Source organism: Pelodiscus sinensis, chromosome 3 (assembly GCF_052426305.1).
Source record: "Pelodiscus sinensis isolate ZL-2025 chromosome 3, ASM5242630v1, whole genome shotgun sequence".
In the NCBI taxonomy this organism is placed as follows: domain Eukaryota; kingdom Metazoa; phylum Chordata; order Testudines; family Trionychidae; genus Pelodiscus; species Pelodiscus sinensis.
Window position 1 is genome coordinate 66,349,319 of NC_143054.1, and position 20,529 is coordinate 66,369,847.

The following is a 20,529-nucleotide window of genomic DNA, read 5'->3' on the forward strand; positions in this document are numbered from 1 at the left end:
AAATCCCCCCGCTCCCCGCTTACAGACTAACCGGGCTACCCACCCACAGCTTAGGAAAGGTTTCCGACACCGTAACTCCACCCTCACACAAGAAGCATATTCCTAGAATGTCATTGTTTTGTTTCCGTCCGCTCTTCCTCAGCTTCCTTTTGGGGGATTTGGTAAGAATATTTTAGGCTGTGCAAAATCCCATCTTCTGCACATAGCTACTTCTCGGCATCCTATGTCCGCTCTATAGGCAGCTTCTTTTGAACTTGGCTGCCCTTCATTCATTTCCATGGTTTAAAGGGTAGCATTCTTACTTTTTCCTCTATTTCCCTCTTGGATATAGCCCTGTGTCCCTGCCAAAATTTTGATTGCTAAGTAGAATGCTCCCTTATGCCTCCTCCCTGTTCCTCTGGATGGACCTGCCTGCACTGTTCCCCTCACAGGCTCCAGTCACCTGTGCTTCTGTTGCTGAGATGTTCCCATTGAATGGGAACAGCAAGGTGACTCTATTGTATCCCTGGTCAGAAGGGATGTATCATGACAAGTCCTGCTGAAATTAATTGAAATTATTAAAATGGGAGACTAATAATAAAAATATATTTTTAAATTGGTATGTAAGTCCAAAAGCTGAATGCTATTTTAATCAATTGATGTAAACATTCCTAAGCCTAAAATCAGTCAATAAGTTATAAAGTACCCATTAGCATGTGAACAGTATTAGAGATGTTAAAATGAAGATTGTTTTCAAGTGTGTAACTGTTGAAATTTTCAGCAGTTACACATGGATATGGGGGGGAAGGCAGCAGTGCGGGGGGGGAGCACTGGCTCCCACCTGTTCCCTTCTCCACCCCCCCCCCCCATTATAGGCAGCAGCATGGGGGAGGAGAGAGAAGCTTATGTGTAACCAACATTTCAGTATTCAGACTTTCCACGTATGCATGTAGAATCCTAAGGGAGCTAGGTAAACTAGCTTGTCAGCAAATTTATATTGGCTAAGTAGCACAAATCAGCCAGAATGTTTAGGAAGCTGAAGCCACCAATAAAAACCTTAGAAAAGTGGCAACCCCTCAAAGTCTAAAACAAGTGAAATCTGTGAAGTAATGTCACCTATCTTATTTGAGGACTGTTTGTGTGATGTTCCAAAAACGTAAAGCATTATATGTTTACCAAATATTATTCCTGTGCGGTAGCTATTTTTGCTTCCTCAAGTGACAAGGAATTAACACCATCATTACAAACAGTGGTACATTGTTTTATTAGTACAGACAATAAGATGCATAGCTTTTGCAATGAAAAAGTCATGTATAAGCTTTAAGACACTTGGCTAAATAAATGTCTCTAATGTCTGTCTGGGACGGGGGCAAACTTCACAGTGTAAAATGATAATGCAGGGAAGATTATATCGTGGCATGTTTCATAAAAATACCCTGCAGACATTATCAAACAACCAGCAATAATTATTAAATAGTATGTGTTTAATCACAAAACACACTTTTAAGTATTCAAGTATTATATTTTGGTTGTGGAAACCCATTTTTCCCTCACCCACAGATACTACCACATGTGTTCAGTTAAAATAGTATTTTTCCAAGGCTGTTGAAGTACTTCCAATACAAGAAGTTCCTTCCCAGAAACAAGACTGCTCTTTTACTGCTATGAGCAGGAATGGAAATCACTCCCTTCAAGGATATGAACATTCCAAATAAAAATTCAAAGTAATAAATTACAACAGCGGTGGGGGAAGGTTTCATTATTATAGGGATAGGCAAATAAGTGAATACAGTCTTTCACTATTGCATAGGTCTCCTGCATTAGCAAATGGGGACAACACACCTAAAGCATTTCTTTTCTAGGCTGTCTGAATATCAGAAGGCAGATCCTGCACTTAAATCCTGGATAGAGAAAGATTTCATCAAAACACTGATGAAATGCAGTCACACTTCAGAAATTTAGCAGCAGTCAGATGTTTACTTGGCTTTGTAAATTCTATAGACTCTCTGAGGCAGTCACCAGTTCAAACCACTGTCGCAGGGCATCACTGAGAGTCTCTGGGAGTGCATTCACATCTCTGAGGATTATGTAGAATGGGAATGGGAACTCCTCCATGTAGGTTCTGATTTCAGGCATTTCTCCAGGCCCTTTGAATATAGGTACTTTAATGTCCAAGATGGAATCCTGTAAAAGAGTTAAAGGGATGACTAGAGACTGTTGGTACCATTTATCTACTTTTTCAAACACATTTCCCCACCATTACACAATTAAAGGCAAAATATTTTAAAATAAAACCCCCTATTTGGTAAGCCATATAGGACAGGTATAAAGCTAGGGGGGGAAGTGCATTTTTTCTCATATACTTATAGTCCTAAAACTTTACTGAGCATAGAGTTATAAAATGAAGTAGACTAAATTAGATGTTTTGGGAACATTAAACTAACACATAAGCAAATGCCAAGGAAAGACAAGAGACTAACATGATATGATCCAGGTGGTAACAGGTTCACTCTGCTTTTCTGTTGTATCATTCCCTAAGCATGCCTTTCCACTGACTTAAGACTGTAAAGCAATTTGGAGCAGAAATTGTTCCTACTCACATCTGTACAGTGGCTTGCACAAGGGGCCTGCTTCTGAGTGTATACTTTCATAACAAATGTTAAATTACAAACCCAGATTAACCCTACATTAACCCTACCCCTGCTTCTTGTACAGGAAAATAGCACTTACATTGCTCTGTGAAGCAGATCTGAAAGTTCCATATTGAAAAGCAAATTTTATCACCCCAAATTTAAGTTTGATATTAAAACCATGTTTAATCAGAACTGTGACAAATTGATATTAATTTTAATAACTAATCAGGAAGGATTTATAGAACTATCTTAGAGTTATCCTGTTGCCAGTCAGTTTTCTTCCTATTTTCATCCTCAAAAGTATTGTACAGGTTGAACCAGAGAATTTGCTGAACCACAGGATAGGGGTGTAATAGTCAAATAGTAATAATATAGTCAATTAACCAAAAACAAGCAAAAGCTTATTGGTTAATGCTATAGACAACATGCATTGACCTCTCTCTCTCACCCAGTCAGTAAATTTTTTAGCAGGCTGGCCAGCAGCCTGGCTCAGTCCTGGCTTGCAATGGGTCCAGGACCTACCCCTGCTGCAGCTCTGCAACCCAGATCAGTCCTGGCTCATGCGAGGTCCAGGACCTACCCCCGCTGCAACTCTGCATTTAAAGTGAATTAGGAGCCAGGCAGGCAGGCAGCCCAGCTCAGTTCTGGTTTGCACTGGGTCCGTAAGCTCAGTCCTGCCAAGACAAGGGCTGCTGCCACTCAGCACTGCTGCCTTTTTACAAGAGGCAGCAGCACAGAGCAACAGGCAGCTGGTTTTTAAACTGGCTCCCCTTTGCAGACCAGCTCCTGCCTGACACCCTGCACTGCTGCCGGCCCCACCCCAGGGGACTATATAATAGTTGATTAACCGATAAAAATTCATGAGGTTACTCGACTATTCAATTAACTGATATTTAAAATCCCTACCACAGGAGGTCAATACTGTCTAGCAGCATTATGTCCACTGCTTACAGGGACTTCTTAGAAGACATTTAGCGTAACAAAACACTAAAGAACAACACAGAGCATGCAGAGCCAGGACTGGTGGCTCTAAACAAACTTTATGGGACTGTGGGAAACTTGGTTGCACCTATGATAAGCGGACATTTGGTTAACTAAAATCATGACAGACCACAGATAGTGCTGGGCCAGAGAGATACTTGAGCTGATTATTCCTCAATAAGATGCACTGCAATAATTCTGTTGGTTGGGTTGTGAAAAATACACTGCCCCGACTGACATAAGTTTCACTAACAAAAGCACCAGTATGAAATTTAATTTTCTGTTCCTCCTGAAACTCCCACACATCTCATTTTCCAAATCCAGACCACCCAACACACCCCACTACCACTCTTTGCAATTTGCCCAATCCAAATGCTAACAAGCAGCTCACTCTCTCAGCTGTTTTACTTTGTCCAATATTGGATCCCTGTCATCTTCATGCTTGGTGTCCGAAATTATAATTTTAAATTAAAATTAGAGGGAATGAAACAGCTCCTGTCAACTAGGCCTTTACATCCCTAGTTGAGGGAGCACTGACAGATGCTGCACATGAATGTAATTATAATTACTTTAAGAGATAGTGAACAGCAAAGTGAAGCAAATAATTATTTTATATTAAACAAAGTATCTGTGCTGACTCTTACAAAAGGCATAACCGTAGCTGTGGTTGCAAATGTACAACAGCTAGAAAAAATGATCTCAGTATAAATTCCCAGCCAATTTGATAAGGAAATACAAAGGCAACCATTAAAAATACACACATAGCTTTCCATTCATTACACTATAATGTTGTTTTGTTGTCCACACTCACTCACCCGGGAATTAGGGTTGTCTAATACAACAAAAATGACAAAGATATTGGCATTCTGAGCTGCCTGAACTGCTGCTGTGACTCGTTCCTTGCCTTCTAGGAAAAGGCCTCTTCCATCAGATACTATCAAGAGCAGCTGCGCGGTTTCTATGCACAGGAAAAACAATATTTTCAGTTCCAATAAATAAGAACTTCTAACTCTCAAATTGAAAACAAAACCAGTGTATTTTATCATAATTTATTTTTGTTGTATGCATAATGGAAAACTCTAATAATAACTTCCATAAGAAAAAGTTGCGTCAATTATTCTGTGACTTTTATAAATTCAATTATATCCCCAAACAGATCACAAAGAGAATTTCTGTCCTGGAAACATGAGTTAGGCTTTGTCTACACTAGTACTTTTGTTGGTCGAGTTGTGAAAAATACACTGCCCTGACTAACATAAGTTTCGCTGAGAAAAGCCACCGGTATGGACAGCACTGTGTTGGTAGGAAATGTTCTCCCACCAACAGAGCGTAGCTGCACTGGAGAGCTGCTGCACGGTCTTTAGTATAGACATAACCTTAAAACAATTTTAAAATAGTCATTACTGCCATAAGCAATGACAACAGGCAGAAAAACCAAACAAGTGAATATGGATCTGGTTTTGCATTCCTTGCTCACCTACACCTGTCAGATAGGAATTTTGGGTGCATTAGGAATTCAAAGATTAGGCACTAGCTCGGCAGACTTGACTTGCTGCACATCTCTCTTAAAGGGTTTAATCAACTTCCACTGAAATCACTGGGAACCCTTCTGAAAGCCAATGATTTCAAAAGGAGGTTGGTCTGGCTCTAAATCAGTGTGTTTCTATAAAATATGCTACAATTTAAGTGCATTAAACTGTTTCTAAACACAATTTAGTTTCTTCTTTTGTTCTTTGGCTAAATACCCATAAAGTCTATGCAGAATGTCCATTACAATTTTTTTTCTGAGAAAATGAAGCACAAAAACATGATCTGGACCACATCTATTTTTTTGCTTTCTTTGAAAGATTCTCAAATGAATCCTTTTGGTTTTGCTTAATTTGCTACTTAATACTGCACACACGATGCAAACTTCCAGCTTTTAAAATGGAAGTGATGAAAGATTTCAGCCTCATAACCAAACCTTCCATTTGAACACTGAAAAGTAAGTAAGTGTCACCATCTCAGTGCTGCAAGTCTGTACAGTTTTGCTTTATGATGGCACAGGGAAAATATTGCATCAAGACTGTAATGAGATCTATGTTGCCACGGTTGCAAGCATGGTTATAGCATTACAAATGTACTTACCTGGATTGATATTTTGAGACAACTGCTGTGCTGCAGCAAACATATTTGCTGATGATTCTAGAAACTGCAGAGAAGACACACAAGAGAACAGTAAGCTAATATAAGCAGACACATTAATGTTGGAGAGCTTTTTAAAACAACTGAAAAGGTTTAGAGAGTTCATCAGACTTTTCTCACATTTTATACAAGTTACTACTGAATGTGAAACATGGCTGGAGTAGTCTTGGTGTACACCAATGGCTGCTATTCTTGATGGCAGTGTTTGCATATTATGGATGCCAGAACCGCAAGATGGTCCAACAAAGGAGAAAACTCAGGCAAGGTCCAAAAGGTACAAGATTTTTTTTTTAAATGATCCAAAACCAAGAGATTGATTTTGGTACGCTGATCCTCTGCAGAGCAAGTCCTGGTGGTTAGCCAATTAAGAGACACTAGTATTCAAGTCTGGAGTTCTCTTCCTCCCTCTGGCCCTAATCCTACATTGGGATTAAGGCTACGAGTTGGTCCGAGAGGTTGCAAATTTCATTATTTCATGTGACCTCTAAGACTTCAGAATGAGCAGCAGCTCTCCAGCTGTCAGCCTCCAGTGGTAGTGCTTACTGGTTCTATCCCACTCTAGCTTCCATGATTTATTGTTTATTGCTGCAACCTGTTTGTGATTTTTATTAAAATACCCCACAAAAGGATCCACTAAAGTAAATTCCTGATGGACTTAAATGAGACTCTGCCCCCCAAGCACTTAAATAGGATTCTGCATTAAATGCAGACGTGTATGCTAGTAAATTCAAAAGCAGAATTAGCACCTGTATCAAAAATATAGCTTACAATACTGTCTGAACTGGGGGACTACGAAGAGAGAAGGGCACAAACAAAAGTGATACTGATGTGTATTAACTATTGCAACAAAATGCTAAGCCCTTACCTACTAAAAGGTTAATTTGTTGTAGAGTGGAACAGTCATGCCATTTAGGTTATTTTGTTTTTTTATAAACACAAACAGTATCTACACAAACAACAGTACCTGAAGGTTTGTCTAGGACAAAAATTCTGCAACCCTGCAAGTGTAAGAGGTACTTTTGCATACCTGAGCTATCCTAGTTTTCTTTTGTTGAAATTTACAGTGGCGTAATATCCGTGTTCCTGATTGGTCACTGAATGGTTCATGAAATGGGTGCAGAAGTTGAACTGTCTCTCCAAAGCTGAAATATAGTGTCATATTTGTGTTTTAAAAACATATTAAATAAAAACATATTGCTAATTTTGCTCTAAGAAATAATTCCCTGCTTAAAATATTCTCACCTGCATACAGCAATCTGCCCCACTTCTAGAAGAGTCAATGCATTTCCAATCACTGCCAGAGATTCATATGCAAGCTAGAAAAAAAGTTAATCAAGATGAAACAAAATGTTGAAAGTATTGCTGTATGCAGGGTTGCTATAGCCATGTCCATCCCAGGATGCTAGACAGATAAGGTTGATAAGGTCACATCTTTCATTGGACCAACTCCTATTGGTGACAGATAAAAGCCACAGAGCTACACAGGTCTGGGAAAGGTACTCAGTATCACAGTTAAATATCAGTTCAAATATGTAATTTAGCTGTTCCAGCACAGGACACTTTCAGCCTACTTAATTAGCCTCATTAGCACCAGTCCTACAACTGACTGGTTCCATCCCCTTCCTCTTTTTCTGTTATAAATTCTAGGTTTCAGTTATTCCTCTTCACCTCATCTGATGAAATGGGTTTTGACCACGAAAACTCATGACAGTGTATACATTTTTATTAGTCTCTAAGGTGCCACAGGGTTACTCGTTTGTGAAAAGTATTCATCACAGGCAAATGTGGTCATTTTGTCATGTATTTATTTTCCTGTGAGAGTTCATTCAAAAGCACAGTGATTGTCTGCTTTCATTCACATAGCTATTGGGGCATTAATACACTAGATGAGGTACACTGATTTTGTGGTGAAGTGTTGACTATCATGCTCAATTAAAAGCATATCAAAGTTCAATGTCATAATCCAGTAAAATCAAATTTAAATACTGCTTAAGTTTTTTTTATAATTGTGTGTGTATGTGTATCAAATATAACCCTAGCACAAAAAGTTAGAAAACAAAATCTGAATTTATATTAATGAATTTCAGTATACTGATGCTATGCAGTTAGCATGCAGCATCCAATTTCAGGATTTCAGTTAACAGTTTAGGCTGATGAATGTAAATTAAATTGCTACAATAATCAGACTGAGGGGATCACAACTTTTTTTTTTTTTACTCGATACACATTTTGTATTTTATACATAACTATGTTGCTCATTTATCAGTGAAGCACAAAATATGCATTCTATACAACAATTCAAAAATGATACTTTTAATAGCAGAGTTTGATTAAGGATTAGAAACTTCTTAAACTAGCTCCATTTTTATGTGATATATTAAATTAATAGTGAACTCTCCTGTAAACTGAATCCTCTATCAGAGTCATCAAGTCCTGCCTACTCAACAGCAACTTTAATGCAGAACAATTCTTCATATAAATCAGCTCCTCTTCTCATACATAGTTATAAAAAAGACCATGTCTACTGTTACTGCTTCATCATTACTCTGTAGAATAGATTCCTTCCAAGATTTTATTTGCCTTACCTGTTTGGAGTGGTTGTCTACCATACTAGATGAGTCATCAATAGCCAAACAAATCTGATACTGACGTTTGCTGGGTTTGGTTCTTCGTAACCAGATCTTATCCTTTCGGAACTGACTGGCAATATATGGAATCACTTTGCGCATGTTCAGTCTTTTTCCTGTTCTGTAATCACCTCTGATAGTTAAGGAGTCAACAAAAATATTAGTGTGGAGATTCATTTTATTGGTAATAGTTTATACATTTTGATAATAATTCACAGCAACACTGGGTCTAAATTTAGACTCTTATGTCCATGTTTAGGCTCCCTATAAATTGGTCTGATTTTCAGCTCCATTCAAAACTCCCAATGGAGCTGAAAATCAGACCAATTTATAGGGAGCCTAAACATGCATTTGAAAACAGACTTTTAAGGTAAATGCCTAACTAGCATATTAGGAGCTTGATTTTAGGTACCTAGTATTGAAAATTTTGGTATAAAATTATTTGACTTAAATCTTATTCACAATCACTTGGAGCTAAAAGGTGAACTATGCAGAGAAGATTTTGAGTTCCAACATTATTTTGACTCGCTAGAGCGTCAGATGAAATCAGTTTGAACACTGTATAAAAATATTCCAAAAACCAACAGACACAAGGAAGTAAAGTCTTATAATTCTTCACTACTATACCACATCATCAAATCACTAATTAAAGAATAAAATAAATGTGCATGCATACGGGAAACAGTTATTACAAATGTTAGATGATACTGCTGAGGCTCAAATGTAAACAAGCTGTGACTGTAAAGAAGTTTAGCCCACAAAGTAATAGATTAAGAGGCTAGAAGCCTGGCAGAGAGTAAAGACTTACTTCAACTTGGCTGCCTGAGTGGGTTCAAGTATGAGTCGCAGCTGTTCACAAAGCTGCTGTGAAAGAGGAGCAGTCAGTGCTAAATACCTCTGCCACATCTCAGCTGCAGTCTTGTCCTATAACAGAACCAGATGAGACAAAACTCACTGTAAACAGGTGAGTGCTAACAGGGAGTTTAGAGAGGGAGTTCTCCAGGTAAAAGAGAAGCAGATACAGGACTCTTGAGGGAAGTGTGTTGTTATTGGGGCTTTCTTACTTTGTGCTGAGCTTGTGTTTGTGAGTGAGGGTTGGTGTGTGGTGGTTTTTTTTCCCCCTGTGTTTTTGAGTGAGGCTTTAGAGAGGGAGTCCTCCAAGTAGAGGAGAAGCAGATACAGACTCTTGAGGAAAGTGTGTGTTGTGTTTGGGGCTTTCTTGCTGCATGCTGAGCTTGTGTTTGTGAGTGAGGGTTGGTGTGTGTTCTTTTTTTGTTTTGTTTGTTTTTTCCCATGTTTGTGAGTGAGGCGCTTTTTTTTTTTCCACTTCCCCTTTGCCTCCCTCTCCCCTTCACAGAGCGTGTGCTGTGATTGGCAGGTGGAAACTGTTGGCTTCTACTTAAAGTTTGAATTTTAGAAGACTCTGCTGATTGGCTGAGCCCTGGTACAGGGAGGGACTTTCAGGCACTCCAGGGCTTTATAAGACAGTGGGCAAGCCACCAAGGAGCTTGCGAACAGGTGAGTGCTAATAGGGAGTTTAGAGAGGGAGTTGGGAAGGGGGCGAGGTTCTCTTGCCTTTCTTTTTAAATCCCTTCTCCGGGACAGCAGCGATGGATGGTGATAGGTCTGCTGTTGTTACCTGCACAGCGTGTGCAATGTTCGTCTTCCTCCCAGAAGAAAGAACGGATTTCATCTGCACGAAGTACAAGCTGGTCGCCATTTTGGAAGAAAAAATTAGGACTGGAGGCCCAAGTGTCGACCCTACGCTCAGAGACGATGAAGACTTCCTCAATAGAAGGCAGCATTTAATCCTTCAAGCCTGGGAGGCAGAAGAGCCAGAGAGGGTAGTACGTAACCAGGAAGAGAACTGGCAGCATGTAACTTCTAGAAGGGGAAAAAAGGGAATCCCCCAATGCTATAGAGGTAAGTAATCGCTTTCAGGCTCTTTCCACAGGCACTGCAGTGTTGAATGTTCTGGAAGGGACCTCACAAGGAAGAAAACGGAAGGGAACACCATCTACTGGAAGACATGGGATGCGTAGTCCTAGGGATGGTGGTTCCACGGCCACCCCCCCCCAAAGAAAACGATGGGTGGTGGTGGTTGGGGACTCCCTCCTAAGAGGGACTGAGCCATCCATCTGCCATCCGGACCTTGAATCTCGAGAGATGTGCTGCTTACCGGGAGCTCGCATTCAGGATATGACTGAGAGGCTTACCAAACTGATTACATCTTCGGATCGCTACCCCTTCCTGCTTCTCCACGTGGGAACTAACGATACGGCCAAGAATGACCTTGAGCGGGTTACTGCGGATTATGTAGTGCTGGAAAGGATCCAAGAATTCGGAGCGCAAATGGTGTTCTTGTCCATCCTCCCTGTTGAAGGGAAAGGACTGGGCAGGGATCGTCCAATTGAGGAAGTAAATGCGTGGTTGCGCAGGTGGTGTCGCAGAGAGGGATTTGGTTTCTTCGACCATGGAACCCTGTTCCGGGCACAAGGATTGTTAGAAAGAGATAGGATCCACCTAACCAAGAGAGGAAGGAGTATCTTCGCGGGCAGGCTTGCAAACCTAGTGAGGAGGGCTTTAAACTAGGTTCGTCAGGGAACGGTGACCAAAACCCTGAGGAGAGTGGGAAAGTCGGATACCGGGAAGAAATGCAGAGAGGAACGAGCAAGAAAGGAGGATCCCTGATTCGAATGGAGAAGAGAGGGCGATCAACTGGTTACCTGAGGTGTTTGTACACTAATGCGAGAAGCCTGGGCAACAAACAGGAAGAACTGGAGGCCCCGGCCCAGTCCAAGAAATATGCTTTAATTAGGACAACAGAGACTTGGTGGGATGACTTGCATGACTGGAGTGCTGTCATGGAAGGGTATAGACTGTTCAGGAAGAACAGGCAGGGGAGAAAAGGAGGAGGAGTTGCACTATATGTAAGAGAGCACTATGATTGCTCTGAACTCCAGTATAAAGAGGGAGAAAAACCTGTTGAGAGTCTATGGGTTAAGTTTAAAGGAGCAAACAACAGCAGTGATGTTGTGGTTGGGGTCTGCTACAGGCCACCAAATCAGGTGGATGAGGTAGATGAGGCTTTCTTTGGACAACTGAGAGAAGCTTCCAGATCGCAGGCCCTGGTTCTCATGGGGGACCTTAATCACCCTGACATCTGTTGGGAAACCAATACGGCAGTACACAGGCAATCCAGGAAGTTTTTGGAGAATGTTGGGGATAACTTCTTGACACAAGTGCTGAAGGATACGACCAGGGGCTGTGCGCAGCTTGACCTTCTGCTCACAAACAGGGAGGAACTAATAGTGGAAGTAGAGGTGACAACCTGGGAAGCAGTGATCATGAGATGATAGATTTCAGGATACTGACCAAAAGAAGAAAAGAGAGTAGTAAAATACACACCTTTGACTTTAAAAAAGCAGATTTTGACTCCCTCAAAGATCTGATGGGCAGAATCCCCTGGGATGCTAACATGAAGGGGAAAGGAGTCCAGGACAGCTGTCAGTAATTTAAAGAAGCCTTATTGAAAGCACAGAAAGAAACCATCCCGACGCATAACAGGAGAGGCAACATGGTAGGAGACCGGATTGGCTTACAGGGGAAATCCTTGGTGAACTTAAGCACAAAAAGGAAGCTTACAAAAAGTGGAAACTTGGACAAATGACCAGGGAGAGGTTTAAATATATAGCTCGAGAATGCCGGGGGGTTATCAAGAAGGCGAAAGTGCAAATGGAATGGCGACTAGCTAAGGCTGTGAAGGATAATAAGAAAGGGTTCTACAGGCATGTTAACAAGAAGGTGGTGATCAGAGAGGGTGTGCGGCCCCTACTGGATGAAGGAGGTAACCTAGTGACAGATGATGTGGGGAAAGCTGAAGTACTCGATGCTTTCTTTGCCTCTGTATTCACAGACAAGGTGGGCTCCCAAATTAATGCGCTAAGTGACGCAAGATGGGATGAAGATGGACAGCCCATGGTGGGTAAAGAACAGGTTAGGAACTATTTAGAAAAGCTAAACGTACACAAATCCATGGCTCCAGACTTAATGCATCCTAGGGTACTGAGGGAGTTGGCAAATGTCATTGAGGAGCCTTTGGCCATTATCTTTGAAAAGTCGTGGAGATCGGGAGATGACTGGAAAAAGGTAAATGTAGTGCCCATCTTCAAAAAAGGGAAGAAGGACGATCCAGGGAACTATAGGCCAGTCAGTCTTATCTCGGTTCCTAGAAAAATCATGAAAGGGATCCTTAAGGAATCCATTTTGAGGCACTTGGAAGAGAAGAAAGTGATTAGGAATAGTCAGCATGGATTCACAAAGGGCAAGTTGTGCCTGACCAATCTGATTAGCTTCTATGATGAGGTAACTAGCTCTGTGGACATGGGGAAGTCAGTGGATGTGATGTACCTTGACTTTAGCAAGGCTTTTGATATGGTCTCCCACAATATTCTTGCCAGCAAGTTAAGGGAATATGGATTGGATAAATGGACGGTAAGATGGATAGAAAGATGGCTAGAAGGCCACGCCCAGCGAGTAGTGATCAACGGCTCGATGTCAGGATGGCAGTCGGTTTCTAGCAGAGTGCCCCAAGGTTTGGTTCTAGGACCGACTTTGTTCAATATCTTTATTAATGACCTGGATGAGGGGATGGATTGCACCCTCAGCAAGTTTGTGGATGACACTAAGCTAGGGGGAGAGGCAGATACACTTGGGGGCAGAGATAGGGTCCAGAGTGACTTAAACAAATTGGAGGACTGGGCCACAAGGAATCTGATGAGGTTCAACAAGGACAAGTGTAGAGTCCTGCACTTGGGACAGAAGAATCCCAAGCATAGTTACAAGCTGGGGACCAACCAGTTAAGTAGTAGTTCTGCAGAAAAGGACCTGGGGGTTACAGTGGATGAGAAACTGGATATGAGTCAACAGTGTGCCCTTGTAGCCAAGTATCAGAGGGGTAGCCGTGTTACTCTCAATCTGCAAAAGCGGCTACCGCTATGCTTACCTGCATGCCTCCAGCTTCCATCCCGGACACACCACACGATCCATTGTTTACAGCCAAGCACTGAGGTACAACCACATATGCTCCAACCCCTCAAACAGAGACCTACACCTACAAGATCTTCAACAAGCATTCTGTAAACTACGATACCCACATGAGGAAGTGAGGAGACAGATTGACAGAGCCAGACGTGTACCCAGAAGCCTCCTGCTACGGGACAAGCCCAAGAAAGAAACCAACAGAACACCCCTGGCCATCACCTACAGTCGTCAGCTAAAACCTCTCCAACACATCATTAATGATCTACAACCCATCCTGGACAATGATCCCTCACTTTCACAGGCCTTGGGAGGCAGGCCAGTCCTTGCCCACAGACAACCCGCCAACCTGAAGCATATTCTCACCAGCAACTATACACCGCACCATAATAACTCTAACTCAGGAACCAATTCATGCAACAAACCTCGGTGCCAACTCTGCCCACATATATACACCAGCAACACCATCACAGGACCTAACCAGATCAGTCATACTGTCACTGGTTCATTCTCCTGCACATCTACTAACATAATATATGCCATCATGTTCCAACAATGCCCCTCTGCTATATACATCGGCCAAACTGGACAGTCCCTACATAAAAGAATCAATGGACACAAATCAGATATTAGGAATGGAAACATACAAAAACCTGTAGGGGAACACTTCAATCTCCCTGGACACACAATTGCAGATCTAAAGGTAGCCATCCTGCAGCAAAAAAACTTCAGGACCAGACTTCAAAGAGAAACTGCTGAGCTACAGTTCATCTTCAAGTTTGACACAATCAGCTCAGGATTAAACAAAGACTGTGAATGGCTCACTAACTACAAAAGCAGCTTCTCCTCTCTTGGAATTCACACCTCCAGATCAGCTACTAGAAGTGGGCCTCATCCTCCCTGATTGGATCCACCTTGTCATCTCCAGCCTGATTCTGGCCTGCATATTTATACCTGCCTCTGGAAATTTCCACTACATGCATCTGACAAAGTGGGTCTTTGCCCATGAAAGCTTATGCTCCAATACTTCAGTTAGTATATAAGGTGCCACAGGACTCCTTGCCGCTCTTGTAGCCAAGAAGGCTAATGGCATATTAGGTTGCATTAAGAGGAGCACTGCCAGTCAATCCAGAGATATGATTATTCCGCTTTATTTGGCTTTGGTGAGGCCACATCTGGAGTATTGTGTCCAGTTCTGGGCCCCCCATTACAAAAAGCATGTGGATGCATTGGAGAGGGTCCAGCGGAGGGCAACCAAAACGATTAGGGGGCTGGAGCATATGATTTATGAGGAGAGGCTGAGGGAGGTGGGTCTGTTTAGTCTGCAGAAGAGAAGAGTGAGGGGGATTTGATAGCAGCCTTCAACTTCCTGAAGGGAGGTTCCAAAGAGAATGGAGAGAGGCTGTTCTCAGTAGTGACAGATGGCAGAACAAGGAGCAATGGTCTCCAACCTGGACCTTTCCCACCACAACTGGATATTAAGAAAAACTATTTCACTAGGAGGGTAGTGAAGCACTGGAATGGGTTACCTATGGAAGTAGTGGAGTTTCCATCCCTAGAGGTGTTTAAGTCTCGGCTTGACAAAGCCCTGGCTGGGTTGATTTAGTTGGGATTGGTCCTGCCTAGAGCAGGGGGCTGGACTTGATGACCTTCTGAGGTCTCTTCCAGCTTTATGGTTCTAAGATTCTATGACTGCCTTCATTATGGACAAATGAAAAGCTGTGAAATAGCACCTGGAAGGAGAGAGCACACGTCTGAGGATGAGATAGGACAATGTAAGTCCTTCAGGTGAAAATGAAAAGCCTTCAGGTGAAGTTAGTGGGAAATGCTTGACAGACTCATTTCTGGGCCCCAGTTGAATGCTCAAGAGAAACCCTTCTAAAGGTAGAACAGTGTACTTGTGCGGAGCTGGAATTTCAAATAAGGATGTTAAATAATGGTTAATTTACTAGTCAAGTAGCCGATGGAATTCCATCGACTACTCGACTAGTTGATAGGCACTGCAGCATTCCTCCTTTGGAATGTACAAGAGCCCTCGCTCTCTGGAAAGAGGCAGTACATGTATTTATTTCTTCCAATGACTCCTACCATACCAAGAAAAGTGTAACTGAAACATGTTACTCTGAATTGGTTTGCGTTAGTGAACCAAGCAGTAGCTAATCTCTCAGTGTGTATTTGCAAGAGACACTGTTTTAAAGGGCAGTTTTTGCAATCTGAACAAACAGTAAAGTGCCTTTTCCTTTAAAATTAATCTTACTAAACTTGTAAGATGCCTGGAAAAATGTCAGCTAAGGGCTAGAATACTAGCTTCTCTTTGATTAGTAAGGAACATAGTTGTGTACGTCTCCTGCAAATGGATCTGCTTAAGCATGAGAGTTGCCTGAGCAGTTTCCTTTGCTGGAGAAGGTCCTTATATCACAAGACAGCAGAACATGATGCACAAATATCCCATATTTTAGTCTACTCATCTGCAAAGAGAAGACTTTAGTAGCATTCGATTTTAAAAACCTCCCTTTAAATATTACTATTACAGTATGCCAATGTCCAATGGATATTCTTGCCTCCAAGTCTACACCAAATAGTTTTAACATTATACAATGGCAATTGTAGTAGAAAAATAGTAATGTTTCAATAGTTAAACTAGCCCTATAACAAGATGACTGCTGTCTCATGGTCTCTGAGACTGGGTGTTAAAAATTACATCACTTTTCAGCAGGGTGAGTTCCATTAAGAGAAGTCTCCATAATGACAATTTTAATCAGGTAATTTTCAGTACAATTAAGTTAATAGCTGTGGTAATTGCAGCCTAGTTGCAGAAACTTCTGGCATTAGACAACCTTAAAACAGACATTTTTAACACTGAAGATGAAAGGGACAACTTCCAGCAGTAATGGCTACAGACTAATATTTAGTTAAAGTGGTGTGTAACATTGGTAAACTGCACGTGTTGCCTACTCAATGTGGAAGGACTTGCCAGGTATGAGGGGAAAATTTCTCACTATGAGTTTTAAAGGTCATTACCAGAGCAAGTTCAAAACAAGCACTAAACTGTAGATAATGCTTTGGAAACATGATTTGAATCACTGCCCAGCTGTAAGATCTGTGTTCAAGAAGTTTAAAGGACAAACTAGCCACCACAAGACAGAAGGAGCTTCAAATTGCTTAGTCTAAAAATCAGATTCCAAGTTTTCATCCATGATTTCAATAGGATTGCAACATGAAAGAATGCACACTAAGGATTCCTATGGCAGGTTAAATCACTAACCTCATCTGAGTTTCCAGACTGCTGAGTTTGCCACGCCTCCAGTTGTTTTTCCAGTTCCTGTCTCAACTCTTCAGGATCTTTAATGATGTGCTAAAAGTAAATGGAGACAGTCCACATATCAGTAAACTTGAATCCTCACAGCATAACACAAAAAATTAGTAAGAGCCATATAATAATGGCTGAAATACTTAGAAAACCAAGTTTAGCTTTCATTTTAAATTTCCATGATTGCTAGAAATCTCTTTGTGTTCTTCCAAATAGACAACATAATTTTGGTTGTTACATGTAGTTTGTGTATGTATTAGAAATACTGAATTTCAAGGTGATTGATTTAAGTTGCCCTGTGACAAACTGTTGATTTTAATCACAACATTAAAAAGAAAAATCACTATTTCAATTTATTTAAATTTCCAAAAGGAAAAGGTCACTCTGCAGCTGTTGGTAGAATCTATTTTTTTCTATTCGATATATTAACAGAATATGGCAAGTCACCCATCAGGCTAATATATTACTGTTTGACATCTTATGCACGATTTGTTAAAACAACAACTCAAATTATATTTCCTCAGTCTTCACTGATAGTAAAATAAAACAGGATCTCAGATACCAAACTTAGTAACTTAACTGGTCTACAGTATATGGGCTATATAGTTGGAATTAAGATAAATCTCTAAAACCTGCATATTAGAAAGTTTAAAAAATAGTTTTTCTTTATTGGGTTTTGTATTAAACAAAATATTCAGCCCTGGAGAATCCAAACAGTGCTGATAATTTCTGATCCTACAAGGAAGAGTGAGTGAGTGACTGAGTGAGTGAGTGTCAGAGAGAGAGAGAGAGAGAGAGACTGAGACTCAGCTTGCTTGCTAAAAGCAAAGGGAGACCTCAACCCTTTACCCCATGGCTTAGGTAAGTTGTGCTTCCTTCCTCATCTGGCACAGATGAGCTCCCCTCCTGTTTCAATTTCTTTTAATCACTTGTATGTTTCCTCCTATTCATGAAAGAGCTAGATAATTCAGACCACAATAACATAGCATCTTTGACATCTTTGCAAAGTTGCACTTTTCTTCATGTGTCATTTGACACTACTAGCATGTACAAGAACTTCAAAATATATTCCCCCTATCCCCAAAACTAACTAAAACCATGATGCAGTAATACTACAAATGAAGAGAAAAGGGTTTCTGCAATATCACACTAAAACAGTTTCTCCGTCATAGACTGGCTCTCCTCACAGCATATGTATATACAAGAACAGCTAATTATAAACTACACTACCACAACCTATACCACAATTCTCCCCCAGCTGTCCCAGCAACTTCCAAAATTCTTCCCCTATTGCATATTTTAATTTGCAGCCAAAGATTACAATAAAACAGGAAAAAAGTGCTCTTAAAATCTACAAACTGGTTTGGTGCAAGAGAAATCTACTGAAGTAAAAAGAGGCCCAAATCTTCCCTGCTGTTATAGCTATTCCACTGCCACTGTTGCACAGCTCCCACAACCCATCAGTGCAGGGAACTCCTGTCCACCCCTCCTCCTTTACATTGGTGTTTAACCTGCAGGAGACACCCTAGATGTTAGCATGTAGTGGGGGAAATAAGAGTTTACATTCTAAATAAATACTTCTCAACCATCAGGATATACTGGATAGCTTCTCTCTTCTCTCACTATTTCATATCCTTATGTAAAACAACAGTAGGATGCTTTTGGTACAGTACCGGGACTGAGGTGCTCAACAAAAATTGATGGGCTGTGTGTACAGTAGAATCTTGGCTTCTTTCAGGTCCTTCTGACAGCTTTGGTGATTTGTCTGCTGTAGAATCTTTGACCTCCTCGGAGTTGAAAGCCTGGATTTCCAACTCTGCTTCATCAGACCCTATAGTTAGGTAGTGCATATTTACTAAACATCATGTCCACCAAAACATACATGTTCTTAAATTATGGCTACTGTATCTTGGCTCCCACTGAGCAGAGAATTCCCAGGTCTATAATGTGCTTTGGAGCGTTTCCTCTTTGGACAGTCTGCAGTCTTCCTGTCAGCTGAGCAGCGGCTCAGTTCTACTGCCCTTCTTCCCTTTCCCTTTGAGACATTTCATTTCTTCATTCCATTCTCGCTCAACCCATCTAACCATTTTCTTCTCCAATTGGTACTTCTGTGCTGCTGCACCTGAGGAGACCATGCAGCTAACCTCCCCAATACTCTTATATGATGTTAAAAATGGGGGGTTTTGCATGCACTTGTGTGCTACTGTCATTCAGACTGGAATGCATCTATTAACAAGGGAGGGAAAGATGCAGCCCAGGGGCCAGATCTGGCCCACCAAGCCTTTCAATCTGTCCCATGGCCCATCCCCCTGGATCAGTAGGCAGGGAATAGCCCCAGGGTTCAGAGCGGCTGGCTGCTCCATCTGCTTTTCTAAACCAGTCAGGGTGAGAGAGAAGGTTTGTGTGCTGGGAACCCCCTCCTTTACCCAAACTCCCTCTCAGACCCCACACCCTCTCCTGTATCCCAATTCCCTACCCCAAGCTCCCTTTGGAACTCAGCTTCCATCCCAGACCTCACACCCCCTCCATAAAAAAGTGTAACCCCTGACCACTTATCAAATTTTTGGAGTGGCTCCCCATGATAAATTATTGCCCACCCCAATCTATAAACTAGTGAACAAGTAGAAGAATTGAGTCTACACACTTGAACGGAAACCATTTGCCTTCTTTACAGAAGCAGAAAAAGATGAGAGATCACTAAGCTGAAAGGAAGTAGCAAGGCATTCTGCTACTAAACCAATTTAAAGAATAGTTAATGCAGGTTATTGCCTTGGACTACCCATTAAAAGCAGATATTTCAAAAATATCGATATAGAACTTCTTTAAGGGAAGTGAGAAGGCTATTTAAGGAGAGCTTACCAGCAGGTTTAGGGGCACTAGACTTCTTTACTTCTGGCTTCAGCTCCTTTGTATCTACAGCACTGAGATCTTCATTGTTCTGCATTTCTGTTTCCATGGCTGCATCTTCAGAAACCACATCTTCCTTCTCTTCACCAAGAGGCAAAGTAGGTTTCTGCTGCTCCTTGCTGGCTACATCTATACAAAGGGAACAGAGCATCCATGAAAAGAAAAAGAAAAACCAACAATTTTGCTTTCGGAGGTTCTTCCATACCAGTATAGCCCTGCACGGATACAGAATTTGTACCTGCATCTGCAAAATGAGCTGCAGATATCCTCATCGACATCTGCGGATACAGATGCCTGCAGTTATTTGCGGATTTGCAGGGCTATATATATCAGCACAACAGAAAAATCATAGATCGCATTTCACATACATGCAGCTTCTATTTTGTCTTCTTTCAAGGTTTCACTAAGTAAAACTTAAATCTGTGAAGCTGTTGAATGGGTAGAATAATCTGTCTCAGCTACTGTCTCAATCATTGCACCGTCTGTGCTGTGCTATGCTAGGGAACTAATGGTGTCAAGCTATTTAAATTGATTATGCTTTTTAAGGTACTGCTTTTTTAATCTCTCCCCAAAACAAATCAACCAACCCCAATGCACCAAAAAAAGCCAGCAACTTATGTCATATATAATAAACAAAAAGCTTACGGAGTTAAAACCACTGTGAAATGATCAGGTTAACAATTAAGACATGCAACACAAACAATGTGAGATTCATGGTAAAGTTTTTCAAAGTGATGCAGGTGCCTAAGTCTCATTTTAAAACGAGACTGGGCCTTAGAATCAAAATCAATGGCATTTAGGGTCCTAAGTGCCTATTTCACTTTTGAAAATAGGATTTAGGCACTTCTGAAATCTTTAAGCTTGATTT

At 41.2% G+C, this 20,529-nt stretch overlaps 1 protein-coding gene and 1 long non-coding RNA gene across 2 annotated transcripts in view; one reads left to right on the forward strand and one right to left on the reverse strand.

Moving 5' to 3' along the window:
* LOC142827834 (uncharacterized) overlaps positions 1–20,529 on the forward strand; it is a 54,341-nt gene that overhangs the window by 261 nt on the left and 33,551 nt on the right. The gene's annotated exons all lie outside the window — the stretch shown is intronic.
* The window catches only part of MDN1 (midasin AAA ATPase 1), a 162,752-nt gene continuing 143,442 nt past the window's right edge, over positions 1,220–20,529 (reverse strand). Inside the window, exons 93-102 of the mRNA XM_075923877.2 lie at positions 19,614–19,790; positions 18,428–18,585; positions 16,710–16,799; positions 9,213–9,328; positions 8,363–8,537; positions 7,020–7,093; positions 6,805–6,919; positions 5,721–5,784; positions 4,409–4,551; positions 1,220–2,163 (exon numbers count right to left, since the gene is read on the reverse strand). Of these exons, the coding sequence (XP_075779992.2) occupies positions 1,975–2,163; positions 4,409–4,551; positions 5,721–5,784; positions 6,805–6,919; positions 7,020–7,093; positions 8,363–8,537; positions 9,213–9,328; positions 16,710–16,799; positions 18,428–18,585; positions 19,614–19,790 (1,301 nt within the window). The 3' untranslated portion in view covers positions 1,220–1,974. The remainder of the gene's footprint in view (positions 2,164–4,408; positions 4,552–5,720; positions 5,785–6,804; positions 6,920–7,019; positions 7,094–8,362; positions 8,538–9,212; positions 9,329–16,709; positions 16,800–18,427; positions 18,586–19,613; positions 19,791–20,529) is intronic.